The sequence below is a fragment of the Oenanthe melanoleuca genome, chromosome 25, assembly GCF_029582105.1.
Source record: "Oenanthe melanoleuca isolate GR-GAL-2019-014 chromosome 25, OMel1.0, whole genome shotgun sequence".
Classification (NCBI taxonomy): domain Eukaryota; kingdom Metazoa; phylum Chordata; class Aves; order Passeriformes; family Muscicapidae; genus Oenanthe; species Oenanthe melanoleuca.
Window position 1 is genome coordinate 7,112,766 of NC_079358.1, and position 21,122 is coordinate 7,133,887.

General features: G+C 64.7%; 2 protein-coding genes across 6 annotated transcripts; one reads left to right on the plus strand and one right to left on the minus strand.

The window, feature by feature from the left end:
- Nucleotides 1-797: 797 nt before the first annotated feature.
- MECP2 (methyl-CpG binding protein 2) lies at nt 798-2,963 on the minus strand. The gene is made up of 2 exons (XM_056510284.1): nt 2,494-2,963; nt 798-2,413 (listed from the first exon to the last, which is right to left on the minus strand). The coding sequence occupies exons 1-2, from the start codon at nt 2,589-2,591 to the stop codon at nt 1,291-1,293; spliced, it is 1,221 nt and encodes a 406-aa protein (XP_056366259.1). The 5' UTR covers nt 2,592-2,963; the 3' UTR covers nt 798-1,290.
- Nucleotides 2,964-5,534: 2,571 nt separating this feature from the next.
- LOC130262797 (blue-sensitive opsin) lies at nt 5,535-17,785 on the plus strand. Of its 5 annotated transcripts, XR_008842153.1 has the most exons (7): nt 5,535-6,495; nt 10,173-10,551; nt 12,165-12,333; nt 13,530-13,695; nt 15,954-16,193; nt 17,065-17,313; nt 17,450-17,785. XR_008842153.1 is itself a non-coding variant. In XM_056510269.1 (6 exons), the coding sequence occupies exons 2-6, from the start codon at nt 10,185-10,187 to the stop codon at nt 17,191-17,193; spliced, it is 1,071 nt and encodes a 356-aa protein (XP_056366244.1). In that variant the 5' UTR covers nt 5,535-6,495; nt 10,173-10,184; the 3' UTR covers nt 17,194-17,785. The 5 variants fall into 5 exon arrangements, 3 of the variants coding, with proteins under 3 accessions (XP_056366244.1, XP_056366245.1, XP_056366243.1); XM_056510269.1 differs by having other exon boundaries at nt 17,065-17,785; XM_056510270.1 differs by lacking the exon at nt 5,535-6,495 and adding an exon at nt 7,614-8,511 and having other exon boundaries at nt 17,065-17,785.
- The last annotated feature ends 3,337 nt before the right edge of the window (nt 17,786-21,122 follow it).

The window sequence follows — 21,122 nt, forward strand, 5'->3', positions numbered from 1 at the left end:
CGGATCCACTCTCCCTTCTGATTGGCTCCCCCCACGCCCATGGCCTCTCCTGATCGGCCACGACCAGGTCCCTCCCAGCAGGGAGCGACCCCATTGGGCGGGGGCCGGACCCACCCCTCCAATCCAAACCACTCCTGATTGGATCCCGGCCGGGCCCCGCCCCCGTCCACAGTCGCTCCTGGGCCGGATCCGGCCCCGCCCCCACAGGATCTCAGCCCTGATTGGACGGCACAGACCCCACCCGGTCCCTGATTGGCTCCTGACTTGATCACGGCTCAAACTGTGGGATCCAGAATCTGCCCCGCCCCCCTCCAGATCGCAGCTCCTGATTGGCCAAACACTGGATCCCAGGTGAACACACGGCTGCTCCTGATTGGCTCCAGGCCTGATCCCGCCCCTCCTGATTGGCTCCTCACTGGATCCTGCTCCCACAGAGCCGCCCCCATTGGCTGAAGGCCGGGCCCCGCCCCTCCTGATTGGCTCCAGACACCGGATCCCCCCACAGATCGACAGCTGCTGATTGGCTCAAAATCCGACCCCCAATAAAGTCACACCTGATTGGTTCAACACCATACCCCTCCTCCTCCTCAGTCGCTCCTGATTGGCTCCACACCAGATCCCCCCAGCCCAGCACCGCTCCTGATTGGCTCAGCCACCAACACCGGCTGAACCCGCCTCTGCTCCTGATTGGCTCCACACCAGACCCCGCCCCCTGACACCACGCCCCTTCTCCTGATTGGCTCCACGCTGGATCCCTGCCCCCCAATTGGCCATGGTCTCGGCCCCGCCCCCCCCCCCCCCCACCCTCAGCAGCGCCGCTCCCCATTGGCTGCCGGCCGGATCCCGGCCACGCCCCCTCCCCTCCCCCATAGTGCAAATGGTTCCCACGGGCGGAAAACGCGAACGGAACTGGAAGAACGAGAAAAGCGGCGCCGGGGGAGGGGGGAAGACGCAGCCCCGCCCCCTCCCCTCCCCAAAACAACCCCCCCAACCCCTCCCCAACTCGGGGGGGGCCCTGGAGACCCCCCCTCCTCTAAAAGTGCAAAGTGGGGGGGTCCGGGGTCCCTCGCTGTGCTTGTCGGTAATAAAAATTCAGGGGGGTGGGGGGAGCATGGAAGGGTGGGAAACCCGGGGGGGGGGCGGGCGCTTTTTTCTGGGGGGAGGGGGGTTCCCCACTGCCTCGTGATGGGGTCTAGGGGGGCTGAGGGCGGGGAGGTGGGAGGGGGGGGCCCATCCGTGTGTCCGTCCGTCCGTCCGTCCGTCCGTGCGTTCCCCCGCGGCCGCTCACAGTCAGCTGACCCGCTCGGGCACAGGCGTCCGCGTGTCCACCGGCTCCTCGCGGGCCGGGGGCCGCGGCACGGCCACGCTGGGGGGGGGCGGGGGCGGCGGCGGCGCCGACGAGGACGACGAGGAGGATGAGGAGGAGGAGGAGGAGGTGGAGGAAGAGGAGGCAGAGTCTTTGTGCTCGGGCTCCCCTCGGTGTTTGTAGGGCGGCGACGGCGGCAGCGGCGGCGGCGGGGGCTGAGTCTTAGGGGGCTCCTTGGTGCAACCGTCGGGGGCCGCGGGACCCCCCCTCTGCTCCGAGCAGCCGCTCAAGTCCTGGGGGGGCGGCGGCGGGGGCGGCGGCGGGGGCGGCGGGGGGGGGGGGCTGGCGCTGTCCTTGGGGTCACTCTGGGGGGGTTCCGGCGGCGGTGGAGGCGGGGGTGGGGCTGGGGGAGCCCCCCGACCCTTGGGGCTGCCCTCCTTGCTGCGCCGGCCGGGGCTGCGGGCGCTGCGGGGGCCGCGGGGGCCCGGCGGGGTCGGCGGCGGCCGCGGCGTCGTCGTGGTGGCGGTGGCGCTCGCCGCCATTGTCACCGGTTCCACCACCACCGTCTCCCTCGTCTTCCTCTTCTTGATGGGCAGCACGGTTTCCTGCACGGCCGGGGGAGTCGCCGCCTTCTTGTCGGGGCCGCCCGGCCCCCCCGGCCCCGCGGCCCCCGCCGGTTTGCGCCCGCGTTTCTTGGGCACGGCCGGACTGTCCGGCTCGGCCCGGCGCTTGCGGCCGGGCCGCCGCGGGGCCGGCGGGGCGGCGGGGCCCGGCTGCCCGGGGGCGAACGGCATCTTGACCAGCAGCTTCCCCGGGGGCTTCTCCAGCGCCCGTTTGGCCGCAGAGCCGCCCTCGGACACGGCCGCGGCCGCCTTGGGCCGGGAGCCGCCGCTGCCGCCGCCGCTGCCCTTGGGCCTCCCGCGGCCGCGGCCGGTGCCGGGGCCTTTGGGCGATTTGGGCTTCTTGGGCGGGCGCTGCTCGCGGCGGGAGGGGCTGCCCCGGCCGGTCACCGTGAAGTCGAAATCGTTGGGGTCCAGCGAGGTGTCCCCCACCTTCTCGAAGTAGGCGATCAGCTCCACCTTGGAGCGGAAGGCTTTTCCCTGCGGGCTGCGGACGGAGAGCGGACGGTCAGCGAGCGGCGGTCAGCCAGAGTGACCACACCCCACCCTGACCCCACCGAGCCTCACTTGATCAGGTAGACGTCGTACTTGCCGGCCGAGCGGCCGGACTTGCGCTGCTTCAGCTTGCGCGTCCAGCCCTCGGGCAGCGTGGGGTCGTCGTACATGGGCCCGCGGTCGCGGATGATGGAGCGCCGCTGTTTCGGCGACGCCGAAGCTTCCGGTGCCGCCGGCGCCGCCCCGGCGCCCTCCGAGCTCTCGGCCTTGCCGGCCTCGGCGGGTTCGGCCGCGGGCTGCGCCGGCTCCGGCTCCTTGCCGGACTTTTTGGGCTTCTTGGCCTTGGGCGGCCGCTGCAGGTTCTCCTCGGATTTCTCCTCCCTGTGGGGACACGCAGTGGTCAGTGGGGGGTGGGGGGGAAGGGTCAGTGGAGGATGCACGGACGGGATGGAGGTGGGGGTGTGGAGCCAGAGGTGGCTGGATGTGGAATGGGTCAGTGCTGGACACACGGACAGGGTTCTGGGGGTGCCTGGACACAGCACTGGTCAGTGCTGGAAACATGGACAGGGCTTGGAGGGTGACTGGACACAGCACTGGTCAGTGCTGGACACACGGACAGGGCTTGGAGGGTGACTGGACACAGCACAGGTCAGTGCTGGACACACGGACAGGGCTTGGAGGGTGACTGGACACAGCACTGGTCAGTGCTGGACATATGGACACGTCCCTGTGGATGCCTGGACACAGCACTGGTCAGTGCTGGACACACGGACAGGGCTCTGGGGATGCCAGGACAGCACTGGTCAGTGCTGGACACACGGACAGGGCTCTGGGAGTGCCTGGACACAGCACTGGTCAGTGCTGGACACACAGACAGGGTCCTGTTGAAGCCTGGACACAGCATTGGTCAGTGCTGGACACACGGACTCAATGGACACATGGATACAGACTCGCTGGACACATGGACCATGCCCTGCAACTCTCCGGACACAGCACTGGTCAGTGCTGGCAGCATGGACCTGATGGACACACGGACACGAGGGACACACGGACACGTGGGACACACGGAGCCAATGGCCACATGAACACGAGGGACACACGGACACAGCGCTGGGGATCCACGGACACAGTGCGGGTCAGAACTGGACACATGGACACGATGGACACACAAACACGATGGACACACGGACATGATGGACACACAAACAGCCTCACAGATCCCCACGCAGAGAATGGACCAGCACTGGACACATGGACACCAAGGGGTGCACGGACACAGCACTGGACACAGCAGTGGTCAGTGCTGGACAGACAGACAGGGCCTTGCATCTCCCTGGACACAGCAGTGGTCAGTGCTGGACAGACAGACAGGGCCTTGCGTCTCCCTGGACACAGCAGTGGTCAGTGCTGGACAGACAGACAGGGCCCTGCGTCTCCCTGGACATAGCAGTGGTCAGTGCTGGACAGACAGACAGGGCCCTGCATCTCCCTGGACACAGCAGTGGTCAGTGCTGGACAGACAGACAGGGCCTTGCATCTCCCTGGACACAGCAGTGGTCAGTGCTGGACAGACAGACAGGGCTCTGCGTCTCCCTGGACACAGCAGTGGTCAGTGCTGGACAGACAGACAGCGCCCTGCATCTCCCTGGACACAGCAGTGGTCAGTGCTGGACAGACAGACAGGGCCTTGCATCTCCCTGGACACAGCAGTGGTCAGTGCTGGACAGACAGACAGCACCCTGCATCTCCCTGGACACAGCAGTGGTCAGTGCTGGACAGACAGACAGCACCCTGCATCTCCCTGGACACAGCAGTGGTCAGTCCCGGACACGCAAACCCTGACGGACAAATGGACTCCACTGGACACATGGAACGGGGTGAAACAGCGCCAGGACAAGGAGGAGGAAGAGGAGGAAGAGGAGAGGAAGAGGAGGAGGAAGAGGAGGAGGAGGAGGAAGGAGGGGCGGCCGGACCGGCGGGAATTATGGCCGTGGCCGCAGTAACACCCCAGTGCTGGTCAGTCCGCGGCGTGGGGGGCACGGAGGGGCCGGAGGCTCGGAGTGGACACGGCTACGGCCGGGCCGGACATCCCAAACCCCCGTCCTGGCTCGGCCACCCCCGTGTCCGGCAGCCCCGCATCCACCCGCGGAGTGACCGGCACTAAAACCATCCCCGGGGTCGTGGTCAGTGCGTGGTGACACCGGGGATGTCACCGGACCCCCACCACGGATGGGACCCCCCCAGGGGGTGGAATTTGGGGTGGGGGGACCCCCGTCCTCGGTGTCACCGCTGTCACCGGCGCGGGGGTCCCGTCCTGGCGAGGAAACACAGACAGGTGAGGCTGGGGGGAGGGGCAGGGCGGGACCCCCGCTATGGGGTGGGTTATGGGGTGGGGAGGGGGATGCAGCCCCCCCACGGTGCCACCAGCCCATCCTCGTTCCCAAGGTTTATTCCCAGTGGCCCCCCAGCCCCATTTTGGGGCTAAAAAAATCGCAAAAATGGCACTAAAAAAAATTGGGAAGGGGCACGGGAATGTCAGGGTGAGAGGGGAGGATGGGGTGACACCCAGGGACCTCCCCACCCACCACCCCCCCCGTGCTCTGGGGGTCTCAGGGGGTCTGCAGTGACTCTGGGGGTGTCGGGGTCCTGGACCTGGGGTGACTCTGGGGGGTCCCAAGGTGGTGCGAGGTGACCCTGGGGGTCCCTTGGTGGCCCTGGGGGGTCCCTGGGTGGTCCCAGGGGGGTCCCAGGGGATCTGGGGTGGTCCCAAGGTTGAGGATCCCAAGTAGCCCCAGAGGTCTCGGGGTAGCCACAACCCTGGGCACAGCAAAGGCGGGCGTGAGAAACCAAATTTTGGGGTGTTCCGGGGAAATTCAGACAATTCCAGCAGAATTTGAGAAAATTTCGGGGTGATTTGGGGGCGATTTGTGAGATTTCGGGGAGTGAGGGAAGTTTTAGGGCGATTCCAGGTGGGATTTGGGGGAATTTGGGGGGAACTTGAGGGGTGACGGGAGCGTGGCCGTTTTGGGGGAATTTGAGGCGTTTTTGGGAGCAGCGTGAGGGGAACATTTGGGGCAATTCTGGATATTTTGGGGCTCAGCCCGGCTGCTGTATTTTAATGGAATTCAGGGTGTTTTGGGGTAACTCGGGCAGTTTGGGGGCGCTGCACGAGTGGAGCAATTTGGGGAAATTTGGGGGATTTTAGGGTGAATCAGGGGGTTTGGGGGACGCTCGTGAGCTGCAGTTTGGGGCAGTTTTGGGTATTTGGAGGCACCACCTGAGCGCAGCGATTCAGGGAAATTTGGGGGATTTTGGGGTAAATCAAGGGTTTGGGACGTGCAGCGTGAGCAGCATTCCGGGACAATTTTGGGTATTTTGGGGCGGCGCACCAGCACAAAATTTTGGGGCAATTCAGGGGATTTTAGGGTAAATTTGAGAGATTTGGGACGCGGCACGAGCAGCAGTTTGGGGCAATTTTGGGGTGCAGCATTTTGGGATAACTCGGGGGGTTTGGGGCTCAGCGTGAGAAGCAGTTTGGGACATTTTCGGGTTTTTTGGGGCGCAGCATCTTGGGGCAGTTCGGGATATTTTGGGGCGCCACGTGCACGCGAGAACTTGGGGCAGTTTCGGGGTGCAGAATTTTGGGGAAATTCGGGGGATTTTGGGGTAACCCGGTTATACTTCGGGGCACCACGTGAGCGCGGCAGTTGGAGGCAAATTTGGGTATTTTTGGGGCGCAGCGCAAGCGTAAAATTTTGGGGTGACTCGGGGTGTTTTGGGGCGACTCGGGGTGTTTTGGGGCGACTTCAGAGAGGGGGTCTGGATAACCCGAGGTGTTTCGGGGTGACTTGGGGGGGTTCGGGGTAACTCTAGGAATTCGGGGTGACTCCAGGTTTTTGGGGTACCCCGTGGGGAGGTTCGGGGTGACTCGAGGAGGATTTTGGGGTGACTCCGGGCGAGGTTCCGCGTGGTTTTTGGGGAGATTCCCCGCGCTCGGCGCGCGCGGGACGGGCGGGGGGGTGTGTCCCCTCATGGGGGGCGGGGGTCCCCTCACGCCGGGTCCCTCCAATAAAGGTGAGGGGGGGGGGGGTCCCCAAATCCCACCAACACCGGGATGGAGACACAGAAACAACACTGGGGAGGGTCCCCCCAAATTTCGGGGCGGGGTGGGGGGGCCGCATTTGGGGGCAGGGGATGGCGGGGTGCCTCCACCCTCAGGGCGGCGCGGAGGGGTCGCGGGTGTCCCGCCGAGGGTTCGGGGGGGTCCCACCGAGGGGTCCCCGGCCCGGGGGAGCCCCTCCCGCCCCCCGGGGGGGCCGCGGCCGCTCGTGACGCACTCGCGGCGCTCGCAGCCCCCCCCCAGCCCTCACACACACACACACCCCCCCCGCCCGCCATTCCCGGTTCCCGCCCGGCCCGTGAGGGGAAGGGAAGGGGAGGGGGGGGGGGGGGGGCGTGAGGGAGAGAAGGGGGGGGGGTCTCGCGCGCGCGCGCGCGCGCGCGGGGCGACGCCCCCCCCCCCCCCCCTCAGCTCTCCTCACAGCCTTCCCCGACACCCGCCGCGGCCCCCCCCGGCCCCGCCGCCCCCTCCTCACTCACAGCCGCCCCTCGTCGCCGCTCGGCGCCGCCGCCGCCATTTTCTTCGCAGCGAAGAACCCGCGGGGGGGGGGGGGAAGCTGAGGGGGGGGCCGAGGGGGGGGGCGGGAGGGGGGGGGCGGCCCGGACCGAGCGGCGACGGGAACCCGGAGCGGCGCTGGCCCCGCCCCTCTGCCTGGCGCTCATTGGCCGCGCGTCCCGTCGCTCAAGGCGGCGCAGCTCGGTGATTGGGCGCCGGGGCCGCCCCCCGGGGGCGGGGCCGGGGCGCTCGCGCCGGGCCGTTGGAATTGGCGGGAAGCGCTGTCAGTTACCGGGGGCGGGGCCGGCGGAGCGCGCGCGGCCGCTCATTGGGCCCCGCGCCGGGACGCAGGGCGCTGATTGGCTGCGAGGGATGTCGGTCAATCGCCGGCGGAGGGGGCGGGGCCTGAGCCCCCCCGCGCTGCGAGGGTTTGAAATCCAACGGCCGTAACGGTCCGCGGGGCCACGCCCCCCCTGCGGGCCACGCCCCGGACACGCCCTGGGCACGCCCCTCCCGCCCCGGGTCCCGCTGCCCCGGTACGGGGACCAGTACAGAGACAGCGGGGACCAGTATAGGGACAGTGGGGACCAGTATAGAGACAGCGGGGACCAGTAGGGACAGTCCGGACCAATATAGGGACAGTCCGGACCAATATAGGGACAGTGGGGACCAGTGTAGAGACAGCGGGGACCAGTAGGGACAGTCCGGACCAATATAGGGACAGCCGGGACCAGTATAGAGACAGCGGGGACCAGTATGGGGCAGGCGGGACCAGTATAGGGACAGCCGGGACCAGTATAGAGACAGCGGGGACCAGTATGGGGACAGTGGGGACCAGTACAGGGACAGCCCGGACCAGTATGGGGACAGCGGGAACCAGTATAGGGACAGCCGGGACCAGTATAGAGACAGCGGGGACCAGTATGGGGACAGTGGGGACCAGTACGGGGACAGCCCGGACCAGTACAGGGACAGCCCGGACCAGTACAGGGACAGCCCGGACCAGTATAGGGACAGTGAGGACCAGTATAGAGACAGCCCGGACCAGTATAGGGACAGTGCGGACCAGCATAGAGACAGCGGGGACCAGTATAGGGAGAGGCGGGTCAATATGGGGACAGCGGGAACCAGTATAGGGACAACGGGGACCAGTATGCGGACAGCGGGAACCAGTACGGGGACACCAGGAACAGTGGTGACCAGTATGGGGACAGCCGGGACCAGTATAGGGACAGTGGGGACCAGTACGTGGACGGCCGTGACTAGTATCGGGACAGCCGGGACAGTGGTGACCAGCGTAGGGACAGCGCGGACCAGTACGGGAACAGTGGGGACCAGTATAGGGACAGCCGGGACCAGTGTGGGACCAGTATGGGGATCATGTCCACCAGTACCGTTCCAGTATGGGCACCACAGACACCAGCGCGGGACCAGTATGGGGACAACAGGGACCAGTATGAGCACCGTGGCCACCAGTAAAGGACCAGTATGAGGGCTGTGCCCACCAGTCCGAGCTCAGCGCCCCCCAGTTTGGCCACTGTGGCCACCAGTGCTCTCCCAGTGCCTCCCAGTCCGACCAGCACGTCCCTGAGGAGGGGGAGGGGGTGGCCCCCCGCCCCGGGGGGGGATGAGCGGGGATGGAGAGCTAATCCCCCCTCCCCTCCCCCCCAAAACCCCCCCAAACCCCCCTCCCCCTCCCCAATCTGGGACACCCCCAAACCTCCCAGACCCCACCCCCAAAGCGCCCCCCAAACCCTCCCGGACACTCCCCCCACCCTGGGACACCCCAAACCCCCCCCAGACCCCCCCCAATCCCCCCCCACACCCCCCCCAATCCCCCCCCACCGTGTGCCGTTCTCCTCCCCCCCCCTTTTTTTCCACCCCCCCTCCTTTTTGGGGGGGGGTCCCGCCCCGCCCCCCCCCCCCCGGATCGGGGTCATCTCCGGGGGGATTGTCCCTAATCCCGGCCATCCGTGACCCCCCCCCCGGGATTAGGGGGGCACCTGGGGGGGTCCCCAGAGGGACCCTGGGACATGTAGTCCCTCTAGAGGGGGGCAGGACCCCCCAAAAATCTCCCGGGACCCCCCAAAATCCCCCGGGACGGACCCCCTGATGTCCCCAGAGCTCTGCAGTGGCACTGGGGGGGACAGCGGGACCCCAAAATCCAGGGGGGGAATTGGGGGGCTCCAGAGGGGGTTGGGAGGGGGGCTGGGGAGGGGTTTGGGGGCATAGGGGGAGGGGCTGAGGTGTTTTGGGGAACGGGGGGGGGCTCGGGAGCAGTTTTGGGGTTCAAATTTGGGCTCCCAGGAAGATTTTTGGGGTTTCGTTTGTGGGCATAGAACAGTCCCAGTAAAATTTTGACGTGCAGGGTGGTCCCAGGGAGATTTTTGGGGTCCAATTTGAGGTCCCAAGACGGTTTTGGGATCCAATTTGGGGTCCCAGAGAGGTTTTGGGGTCCAATTGGGCGGCACAGGGTCATACCAGGGACCATTTGAAATCAAATTTAGGGTCCCAGGGAGCTTTTGGGGTCCAATTTGGAATCCCAATGAGCTTTTGGGGTCCAATTTGGAATCCCAATGAGCTTTTGGGGTCCAGTTTGGAATCCCAAGGAGCTTTTGGGGTCCAATTTGGGGATCCCAATGAGTTTTTGGGGTCCAATTTGGAATCCAAATGAGTTTTTGTGGTCAAATTTGAGCATCCCAAGGAGCTTTTGGCACCCAATTTATGATCTCAGGCTCCAATTCGGGACCTCAGCACCCCCAAAACCCCCAACCCCTCCCAGCCCCTGAGGGTATTTCAGGACCACCACGCCCCCCCACCCCCTCCCCATTGCACCAGCACCCAATTAAGCCCTTTCAGGATGAGGGGGGGGCCCCTGATACCCCCTGATCCTCCACCCCAACCCCACTAATCAGGGCTTGGGGGTGATTAAGACCCCCCGAAAGCCGCTTGCCGGGCGCCTAAGCCCAGCTTGGCCAGCGCCGGCCACCGGATGAGCCCAGCTCAGCCGCGCTTTTCCTCCTAAACCCCGATTACTGCCGGGGGGGAGGGGGTCTCTCCCTATAAAAGATCCACCCCGCCGCCCCCCGCCCCATCCGCCGCGCCCCCCACCACCGCCACCACCACCACCATGCAGAAATCGCGGGAGATGCGGGACGAGCTCCCCGAGGATTTCTACATCCCCATGAGCCTGGAGACCACCAACCTGACGGCGCTGAGCCCCTTCCTGGTGCCGCAGACGCACCTGGGCAGCCCCGGGATCTTCAGGGCCATGGCCGCCTTCATGTTCCTGCTGGTCGCGCTGGGCGTGCCCATCAACGCGCTGACCGTGGTCTGCACCGTCAAGTACAAGAAGCTGCGCTCGCACCTCAACTACATCCTGGTCAACCTGGCCGTGGCCAACCTGCTGGTGGTGTGCGTGGGCTCCACCACGGCTTTCTACAGCTTCTCGCAGATGTACTTCGCCCTGGGGCCGCTGGCCTGCAAGGTCGAGGGGTTCACGGCCACGCTGGGCGGTGAGGGAAGGAGGGGGAAAGGGTGGGGGGGGTGTTTGGGAGTGTTGGGTCTGGGGGTGTTGGGAGTGTTGGGTTTGGGGACATTGGGTCTGGGAATGTTTGGTCTGGGGGTGTTGGGTCTGGGGGCGTTGGGTCTGGGGATGTTGGGAGTGTTGGGTCTGGCAGTGTTTGGTCTGGGGGCATTGGGAGTGTTGGGTCTGGGGATATTGGGTCTGGGGGCATCGGGGGTATTGGGTCTGGGGGTGTTGGAGGTGTTGAGTCTGGGGGTGTTGGGTCTGGGGGTGTTTAGTCTGGGGGTGTTGGGTCTGGGAACATCGGGGGTGTTGAGTCTGGGGGCGTTGGGAGTGTTTGCTCTGGGGGTGTTGGGTCTGGGGGTGTTGGGAGTGTTGGGTCTGGGGGTGTTGGGAGTGTTGGGTCTGGCAGTGTTTGGTCTGGGGGCATTGGGAGTGTTGGGTCTGGGGGTGTTGGGTCTGGGGACGTTTGGTCTGGGGGTGTTGGGAGTGTTGGGTCTGGCAGTGTTTGCTCTGGGGGCATTGGGAGTGTTGGGTCTGGGGGTGTTGGGTCTGGGGACATCGGGGGTGTTGAGTCTGGGGGCGTTGGGAGTGTTTGCTCTGGGGGTGTTGGGGCTGAGGGATGTGGGGTACGAGGTCACCATGGTCTGGGGACTTTGGGTCTGGGGGCTTTGGTTGTGTAGAACATGGGGCACAAGGTCACCATGGTCTGGGGGCTCTGGACATGGGGACGTTGGGAGTGGGGATATTGGGGGCACAAGGTCACCATGGTCTGGGGGCTTTGGGTCTGGGGGCTTTGGGTCTGGGGGATGTGGGGTACAAGGTCACCATGGGCTGGGGACATTGAGTCTGGGGGATGTGGGGTACAAGGTCACCGTGGCTTTGTGGATGTTGGCCTTGGGGACATTGGACATGTGGGACACAGAGCAGGAGGTCACTGTGGCTCTGGGGACATTGAGCCATGGGGACACTGGGGACATGGTGGCCATGGTGACAGGGGTGTCACACTGTCCCCAGGAATGGTGTCCCTCTGGTCCCTGGCCGTGGTGGCCATGGTGACAGGGGTGTCACACTGTCCCCAGGAATGGTGTCCCTCTGGTCGCTGGCCGTGGTGGCCATGGTGACAGGGGTGTCACATTGTCCCCAGGGATGGTGTCCCTCTGGTCGCTGGCCGTGGTGGCCATGGTGACAGGGGTGTCACACTGTCCCCAGGGATGGTGTCCCTCTGGTCGCTGGCCGTGGTGGCCATGGTGACAGGGGTGTCACACTGTCCCCAGGAATGGTGTCCCTCTGGTCCCTGGCCATGGTAGCCATGGTGACAGGGGTGTCACATTGTCCCCAGGGATGGTGTCCCTCTGGTCGCTGGCCGTGGTGGCCATGGTGACAGGGGTGTCACACTGTCCCCAGGGATGGTGTCCCTCTGGTCGCTGGCCGTGGTGGCCATGGTGACAGGGGTGTCACACTGTCCCCAGGAATGGTGTCCCTCTGGTCCCTGGCCATGGTAGCCATGGTGACAGGGGTGTCACATTGTCCCCAGGGATGGTGTCCCTCTGGTCGCTGGCCGTGGTGGCCATGGTGACAGGGGTGTCACATTGTCCCCAGGGATGGTGTCCCTCTGGTCGCTGGCCGTGGTGGCCTTCGAGCGCTTCCTGGTCATCTGCAAGCCGCTGGGCAACTTCACGTTCCGCGGTAGCCACGCGGTGCTGGGCTGTGCCATCACCTGGATCTTCGGCCTCATCGCCTCCGTGCCCCCCCTCTTCGGCTGGAGCAGGTCCGGGGGGTCTGGGGGTCCGGGAGGATCTGGGGGTCCCCAAGGTTTGGATTCCAATCAGATTTGGGGGTCCCTGGAGTTGGGGACATGGAGAAAGTTGGGGGTCCCTGGTAGATTGAGGGTCCCGGGGGCGGTTCGGGGGTCCCGGGCTGAGTTCGGGGGTCCCGGGGCCGATTCGGGGGTCGCACAGAGCGTGCCGCCTCCTCCCCAGGTCCATCCCCGAGGAGTTCAGGAGCTCCTGAGAGATTTGGGGGTCCCGGGAATTTTCGGGAGTTTGTTACACTCGGGGGTCCCGGGAATTTTCGGGGCTTTGCTGCTCTCTGAACTTTTGGGGGAATTTTCGGGGGTCCCGGGCTGAGTTCGGGGGTCGCACAGAGCGTGCTGCCCCCTTCCCAGGTCCATCCCCGAGAGGACCAGGGGTTCCTGAGGGGTTTGGGGGTCCCGGGAATTTTCGGGGCTTTGCTGCGCTCGGAATTTTCGGGGGAATTTTCTGGGGTCCCGAGCTGAGTTCGGGGGTCGCACAGAGCGTGCCGCCCCCTCCCCAGGTCCATCCCCGAGGAGCTGAGCAGCTCCTGAGGGATTTGGGGGTCCCGGGAATTTTCGGAGCTTTGCTGCTCTCTGAACTTTTGGGGGAATTTTCGGGGGTCCCGGGCTGAGTTCGGGGGTCGCACAGAGCGTGCCGCCCCCTCCCCAGGTCCATCCCCGAGGGGCTGAGCAGATCCTGAGGGATTTGGGGTTCCGGGAATTTTCGGGGCTTTGCTGCGCTCGGAATTTTTGCGGGAATTTTCGGGGGTCCCGAGCTGAGTTCGGGGGTCGCACAGAGCGTGCCGCCCCCTCCCCAGGTACATCCCCGAGGGGCTGAGCAGCTCCTGAGAGATTTGGGGGTCCCGGGAATTTTCGGGAGTTTGTTACACTCGGGGGTCCCTGGAATTTTCGGGAGTTTGCTGCTCTCTGAACTTTTGGGGGAATTTTCGGGGGTCCCGGGCTGAGTTCGGGGGTCCCGGGGGCGGTTCGGGGGTCGCATAGAGCGTGCTGCCCCCTTCCCAGGTCCATCCCCGAGGGGCTCAAGAGTTCCTGAGGGTTTTGGAGGTCCCGGGAATTTTCGGGGCTTTGCTGCGCTCGGAATTTTTGCGGGAATTTTCGGGGGTCCCGGGCTGAGTTCGGGGGTCGCACAGAGCGTGCCGCCCCCTCCCCAGGTACATCCCCGAGGGGCTGCAGTGCTCCTGCGGCCCGGACTGGTACACGACGAACAACAAATGGAACAACGAGTCCTACGTGATTTTCCTCTTCTGCTTCTGCTTCGGCTTCCCGCTGAGCGTCATCGTCTTCTCCTACGGGAGGCTGCTGCTCACCCTGCGCGCCGTGAGCGGATTTCGGGGGGTCCCGAGGGGATTCTGGGGGGTCCTGGGGGATCAGGGGGGTTCAGGGTCCCGATCGTCCTCATCTTCTGTAGGTGGCTCTGCTCACCCTGGGGGCTGTGAGGGGATTTTGGGGGTCTCGAGGGGAGTCCCGAGGTGATTTTGGGGGGGGTCCCGGGGATCAGGGGGGTTCAGGGTCGCGACCGTCCTCATCTTCTATGAGCTGCTCTGCTCATCCGGGGGGCTGTGAGGGGATTTTGGGGGTCTCGGGGATTTTGGGGGGTCCCGGGAGGTCCAAAAAGGTCTTGGGGGGCACAAGGTCGGTTTTTTGGGGTACACGTTTTATTGGGGCACAGGAGAGGAGGGGTTCTGTAGGGTGGGGGGTCCTTAGAGGGACCCCAAAGCAGGGGGGGGGGGTCAGTGGGGGTCAGTGCTGGGGGGTCTGAGACCCTTACCCCCCTTCCCATGAGCCCCTCGTGTCTGAGACCCCCAATGGGTCAGTGGCTGAGTGCCCCAAACTGACCCCATGAGTGACCCTATAACTGACCCTATAACTGACCCCCAAAGTGTGACACCCCAATGTCTGACCCCAGATCTGTCCCCATATCCCCCCTATATCTGACTCTATATCTGACCCCATATCCCCCATACCCACCCCCCATATCTGACCCCTCTGTCTCCCATATCTGACCCCATAACCACACATATTCCCCATATCTGACCCCTCTATCCCTCATATCTGACCCCACATCTGACCCCATGTCCCCCATATCCGACCCTATATCCCCCATATCTGACCCCATAATCACCCATATCTGACCCTATGTCTGACCTCATATCTGACCCCATATCTGACCACGTCGCCCATATCTGTCTCCCATATCTGACCCCATATCTGACCATATTCCCCCTATATCTGACCCCACATCCCACAGTCCCGCTCTGACCCCCATATCTGACCCCATATCTGACCCCGTATCTGATCCCATATCCCCTATATCCACCCCCAACACCTGACCCCCCATCTGACCCCTATATTTGACCCCATATCCCCCCAAATCTGACCCCCATCTGACCCCATATCCCCCATATCTGACCACATCTGACCCCCCATCTGACCCCCATCTGACCCCACATCTGACCCCTATATTTGACCCCATATCCCATATCCCCCCACATCTGACCCCACATCTGACCCCACATCTGACCCCCATATCTGACCCCTATATCTGACCCCCCATCTGACCCCTATATCTGACCCCACATCTGACCCCTATATCTGACCCCACACCCCACAGTCCCGCTCTGACCCTCATATCTGACCCCATATCTGACCCCATATCTGACCCCATACCCCTATATCTGACCCCACATCTGACCCCACATCTGACCCCTATATCTGACCCCATACCCCACATCTGACCCCACATCTGACCCCACATCCCCCCATCTGACCCCTATATCTGACCCCACATCCCCCCACATCTGACCCCCATATCTCACCCCATATCCCACATCCCCCCACGTGACCCCTGTATCTGACCCCACATCTCCCCACATGTGACCCCTGTACCTGACCCCACATCTGACCCCACATCCCCCCACATCTGACCCCACATCTGACCCCACATCCCCCCACATCTGACCCCGTATCTGACCCCACATCCCTATATCTGACCCCACATCTGACCCCCATATCTCACCCCATATCCCACATCCCCCCACGTGACCCCTGTATCTGACCCCACATCCCCCCACATCTGACCCCCATCTGACCCCACATCTGACCCCTGTATCTGACCCCACATCCCCCCACATCTGACCCCCATCTGACCCACATCTGACCCCATATCTCCCCACATCTGACCCCGTATCTGACCCCACATCTGACCCCACATCTGACCCCACATCCCCCCACATCTGACCCCTATATCTAACCCTGTACCCCCCCACATGTGACCCCTGTATCTGACCCCGTATCCCCCCACATCTGACCCCATATCTAACCCTGTATCCCCCCACATCTGACCCCGTATCCCCCCCACATCTGACCCCACATCCCCCCACAACTGACCCCCATATCTATCCCTGTATCCCCCCACATGTGACCCCTATATCTGACCCCACATCCCCCCACATCTGACCCCTATATCTGACCCCGTATCCCCCCACATCTGACCCCATATCTAACCCTGTACCCCCCCCCACATGTGACCCCTGTATCTGACCCCGTATCCCCCCACGCCACCCCCGTCCCCGCAGGTGGCCAAGCAGCAGGAGCAGTCGGCCAGCACGCAGAAGGCGGAGCGCGAGGTGACCAAGATGGTGGTGGTGATGGTGCTGGGCTTCCTGGTGTGCTGGCTGCCCTACACGGCCTTCGCGCTCTGGGTGGTGACGCACCGCGGCCACCCCTTCGACGTGGGGCTGGCCTCCATCCCCTCCGTCTTCTCCAAGGCCTCCACCGTCTACAACCCCGTCATCTACGTCCTCATGAACAAGCAGGTGGGGACACGGGGATGTGGGGACACGGGGACAGTGGGGGTGATGGGGACATGGGGACACGGGGACAGTGGGGGTGATGGGGACATGGGGACACTGAGCATCTACATCTTCATGAACAAGCAGGTGGGGATGTGGGGACGTGGGGATGTAGGGACAGTGGGACAGTGGGACAGTGGGGACACAGGGACAGTGGGGACAGTGGGGGTGATGAGGACATGGGGACAATGGGGACAGTGGGGATGTGGGGACAGTGGGGACAGTGGGGACAGTGGGGGTGATGGGGACATGGGGACAGTGAGGACATGGGGGTGAAAACATCTACATCTTCATGAACAAGCAGGTGGGGATGTGGGGACATGGGGATGTGGGGATGTGGGGACATGGGGACAGTGGGACAGTGGGGGTGATGGGGACAATGGGGACAATGGGGACATGGGGGTGATGCCATCTATGTCTTCATGAACAAGCAGGTGGGGACATGGGGACAGTGGGGACAGTGGGGATGTGGGGAACAGTGGGGACAATGGCGTGATGGGGACAATGGGGACATTGGGGATGTGGGGGACAATGGGGGTGATTGGGGTGATGGGGACAGTGGGGACAATGAAGGTGAGGGGATGATGGGGACAATGGGGACAGTGGTGGGACGAGGGTATTGCTGTGGGTCTGAGATCCTGCCTGTGGGTCTGGGGTTCCTCGGTGGGTCTGGGGGTGTTCCTATGGGTCCCGCTGTGGGTCAGGAGTCTCTCTGTGGGTCTGGGGTCTGTCTATGGGTCTGGGGGTGTTCCTGTGGGTCTGTCTATGGGTCTGGGGCTGTTCCTGTGGGTCCCGCCGTGGGTCGGGGTCCCGCGCTGACGCCCCCCGCCCGCAGTTCCGCTCCTGCATGCTCAAGCTCGTGTTCTGCGGCCGGAGCCCGTTCGGGGACGAGGACGACGTGTCCGGCTCGTCCCAGGCCACGCAGGTGTCCTCGGTGTCCTCCAGCCAGGTGTCCCCGGCGTAGGGCCGGCCCCACGGCTCTGCCCCATAGCGGGGCTGCCCCACGGCTCTGCCCCACGGCAGCCCCGAGCCAGCCGGGGCTGCCCCACATCGGGCTCGGTCCTATATCAGGCTCAGCCGCACGGTTCTGCCCCATATCGGGCTCTGCCCCACACCAGGCTTGGCCCTATATCGGGCTCAGCCCTATATCAGATTCTGCCCCATATCGGGCTCTGCCCCACATCGGGCTCTACCCTATATCGGGCTCAGCCCTATATCAGATTCTGCCCCATATCGGGCTCTGCCCCACACCAGGCTTGGCCCTATATCGGGCTCAGCCCTATATCAGATTCTTCCCTATATCGGGCTCTGCCCCACACCAGGCTTGGCCCTATATCGGACTCAGCCCTATATCAGATTCTGCCCCACATCGGGCTCTACCCTATATCGGGCTCAGCCTCAGGGTTCTGCCCCATATCGGGCTCTGCCCCACATCAGTCTTTACTCTATGGCAGCTCTGCCCCACGGCAGCTCTGCCCCACCCCCCCACCCGCTATGGGGCAGCCCCACGGCTCCGTTGTACATAAACCCCCCCCCGCATTAAACACTGGAGACGCAGCCGCTGCCTTTGCTTTGGGGGCCGCCCCACAAGTGCCCCCAGACCCACAGGTACCACCCCAAATATCCCAGACACACAGGTACCACCCCAAATACCCCACAAATACCCCACGAGTGTCTTCGCAGTGCCCCCAAGTGTCCCTGAGGTGCTCCCAGCCCCACAAATACCCCACAAGTGCCCCACAAGCATCCTCACAGTGTCCTCAGCCCCACAAGTGCCCCCCGAGTGCCCCAAAATGCCCCGCAGTGCCCCCAGACTCACAAGCGTCCCACAAGTGCCACCGTGTTGACCCCAAAATGCCCCCCCAGTGCCCCCCAAAATGCCCCCTAAGTGCCCCCAGGTGCCCCCCAAGTGTCCCCTGTTGCCCTCCAGGTCCCCCAGATGCCCCCAGGTGCCCCCCAGGTGCCCCCCGGTGCCCCCGCAGTGGGGCGCGCGGCCGAGTTCTGCCAGTAGTGAGCTTTTTTTCCAGGAAAAAAGTTCAGAACTAGCGGAATTCCGGCCGCACGGCCCGGGGGGACACGCGGGGGGCACCCCACAGGGACACCCCACAGGGACACCCCACAGGGACACCCTATAGGGACATCCTATAGGGACTCCCCATAGGGACACACCACAGGGACACCCCATAGGGGACACCCTATAGGGACATCCTACAGGGACACCCCACAGGGACATCCTATAGGGACTCCCCATAGGGGACACACCACAGGGACACCCCATAGGGGTACCCTATAGGGACTCCCCATAGGGGACACCATAAGGGACACCCCATAGGACATCCCAATAGGGGACACACCACAGGGACACACCACAGGGACACCCTATAGGGGACACACCATAGGGGACACACCATAGGGACATCCTATAGGGACACCCCATAGGGACATCCTATAGGGGACATCTACAGGACACCCCATAGGGACACCCCATAGGGGACAACCCATAGGGAACAGGCGGAGGACACCCCATAGAGGACACACCACAGGGACACCCCATAGGGACATCCTATAGGGACACCCATAGGGGACAACCCCTAGGGGACCCCATAGGGACATCCTATAGGGGACCCCATAGGGACATCCTAAAGGGGACACCCACAGGACACCCCACAGGGGACACGCGGCACCCATGGTGGCCCTTAGTGGCCCCACAGCGACTCGTGGTGGCCCCATAGTGGCCCCCACCCCCCCACGGTGACCCCCAGCACCCACCGGTGGCTCTTGGTGGCCCCACGGCAGCTCCCGGTGGCCCCACAGAGCCCCCCCAGCCCCCCACGCCCCCCCCCCCCCGGCACTTACCTGCCGCCCCCCGGGATGGGGAGGGAGAGATGGAGGGTGGGGGGCAGCGCCCGCCCCCTTTGCCCCCCAATTTAGGGCGGGTCCGACCGGCCCCCAACCCAATCCCGGCCCTCCAGAACCCACGGGACCCCCCAGAACCCGCCCGGAGCTGCCCCAGAGACACCTGGAACGGCCCCAAAATCCCTCAGAACTGCCTCAAAACCCCCCAGAGCCCCCCCGAGCCCCCCGGAACCCTCCAGACCCCCCAACATCCCCTCAGATCCGCCCCAGCTCCCCCCAAACCCCTCAGAACTGACCGCGACCCCCCCTCCAAAACATCCCCGAGACCCCCCAGACCCCCCAGAACCGCCCCAGCTCCCCCCCGGAGCCCCCCAAGCTTCTCTCTCGGCCGCTCCGAGCCCCCTTTTCCCCGGGGGGGGATTAAAATTTCCGTGTCCCCCCTAATCGGACTCCCCCGGGGCGACCCGAAAATCCCGGGATTAGGGGGGGGGGGGCAGCTCCGGTCCCCCCCGGGGGGGGGGATTAAGGTCAGGCCTAGGGGGTCCTTCTGGGGTGACCCCCCCTGGCAGCGCCCCCCAACCCCCGGGAACCCCCGGGACCCCCCGTGGGGGCAGAGCGGGGGGAGGGGGGACACCCCGGGACCCCAAATTCGCCCCCACCTCGCTGGTTAATCCGCCGCCCTCCCCCCCATCCTGGGTTAATTGCTAATTAGGGCTGCGGCTATTTTGGGGGGCGGGGTGGGGGGCGGCTCCCCCCGTGCCCCACTTGGCCCCGGGCCGGAGCCCCCCGTGATGTAACGCGGCCCCGTGACCCCGATCCGCGCTCCGGGGGGGGGCCCGACCCCAAAAATGTGGGTCAGGAAGGGGCTCCGAGCCCCCGGTGTGGGGCAGGACCCCAAAGTGTGGGGCGGGAGGGGGCGGGGACTCCCCGGTGTGGGGATGGGGGTTCAGGACCCCGATGTGGGGAGGGAGGGGGGTACTGACCCCGATGTGGGGCAGAACCTCCCGATGTGGGTCAGCACACCCCCGCTGTGGGGGGACCCCCCTGATGTGGGGCAGGATCTCGATGTGGGTCAGGACTCCCTGACGTGGGGCAGAACCCCCCCAAAGTGGGTCAGGAGGGAGTCAGAACCCCCCCAAAGTGGGTCAGGAGGGGGTCAGAACCCCGCTATGGGGCTGGAGGGGGTCAGAACCCCCCCAAAGTGGGTCAGGAGGGGGTCAGAACCCCGCTATGGGGCTGGAGGGGGTCAGAACCCCGCTATGGGGCAGAAGGAGGGTCAGGACCCCGATGTGGGTCAGGAGGGGGGCTGGGACCCATAACTTTGTGGGGCGGGGGCCAGGACCCCCCGATGTGGGTCAGAGCTCTGATGTGGGTCAAGAGTGGAGCCGGGACCCCGATGTGGGGCAGGAGGGGAATCAAGACCCCGCTATGGGGCAGGAAGGGGGATCAACACCCTGCTATGGGGCAGAAGTGGGGCAGGACCCCGATGTGGGGCAGGGTCCGGCTGGGTCACATCCCGGGGGGGCCAGCGCTGCTCCTGGGGGGCTCAGCCCCACACTTGGGGGTCCCGGGGGGTGCCCAGTCGGAAACTGGGGGTGGGGAATCAGCGCCGGGGTTTTGGGGGGTTTCTGGGGGTCCCGTGGGTTTCTGGGGGCGCCGATTTCAATCCCAGGGGTCCCGTTCAGATCTGGGGGGTCCCGGGGGGGACAATTTGGATCCCAAATTTGGACCTCGGGGAGTAAAAACGATCCAGAAAACATGGAGCTGTTCGTGGTTAACGCTGGGTTTGGGGGTTTCGGGGGATCCCGGGGGTTTCGGGGGGCCCCGATTTCCATCCCGGGGGTCCCGTTCGGATCTGGGGGGTCCCGGGGGTTTCGGGGGGCGCCGATTTCAATCCCGGGGGTCCCGTTCTCATCCGGGGGGGGTCCCGGGGGGGCCAATTTGAATCCCAAATTTGGATTTCGGGGGGGTGAAAACCATCCCGAAAACATCGTGATTACCGCTGGGTTTGGGGGTCCCGGGGGTTTCGGGGGGTCC

What these genes read in the sequence shown, in the direction of transcription:
- MECP2 (XM_056510284.1), bottom strand. Translation starts at nt 2,591, where the DNA reads ATGTACGACGACCCCACGCTGCCCGAGGGCTGGACGCGCAAGCTGAAG. An exon ending in TACGACGTCTACCTGATCAA is followed by an intron (nt 2,414 to 2,493) that starts GTGAGGCTCGGT and finishes CTCCGTCCGCAG; the next exon opens with CCCGCAGGGAAAAGCCTTCC.
- LOC130262797 (XM_056510268.1), top strand. Translation starts at nt 10,167, where the DNA reads ATGCAGAAATCGCGGGAGATGCGGGACGAGCTCCCCGAGGATTTCTAC. An exon ending in GTTCACGGCCACGCTGGGCG is followed by an intron (nt 10,552 to 12,164) that starts GTGAGGGAAGGA and finishes CATTGTCCCCAG; the next exon opens with GGATGGTGTCCCTCTGGTCG. An exon ending in ACGTCCTCATGAACAAGCAG is followed by an intron (nt 16,194 to 17,064) that starts GTGGGGACACGG and finishes CCCCGCCCGCAG; the next exon opens with TTCCGCTCCTGCATGCTCAA.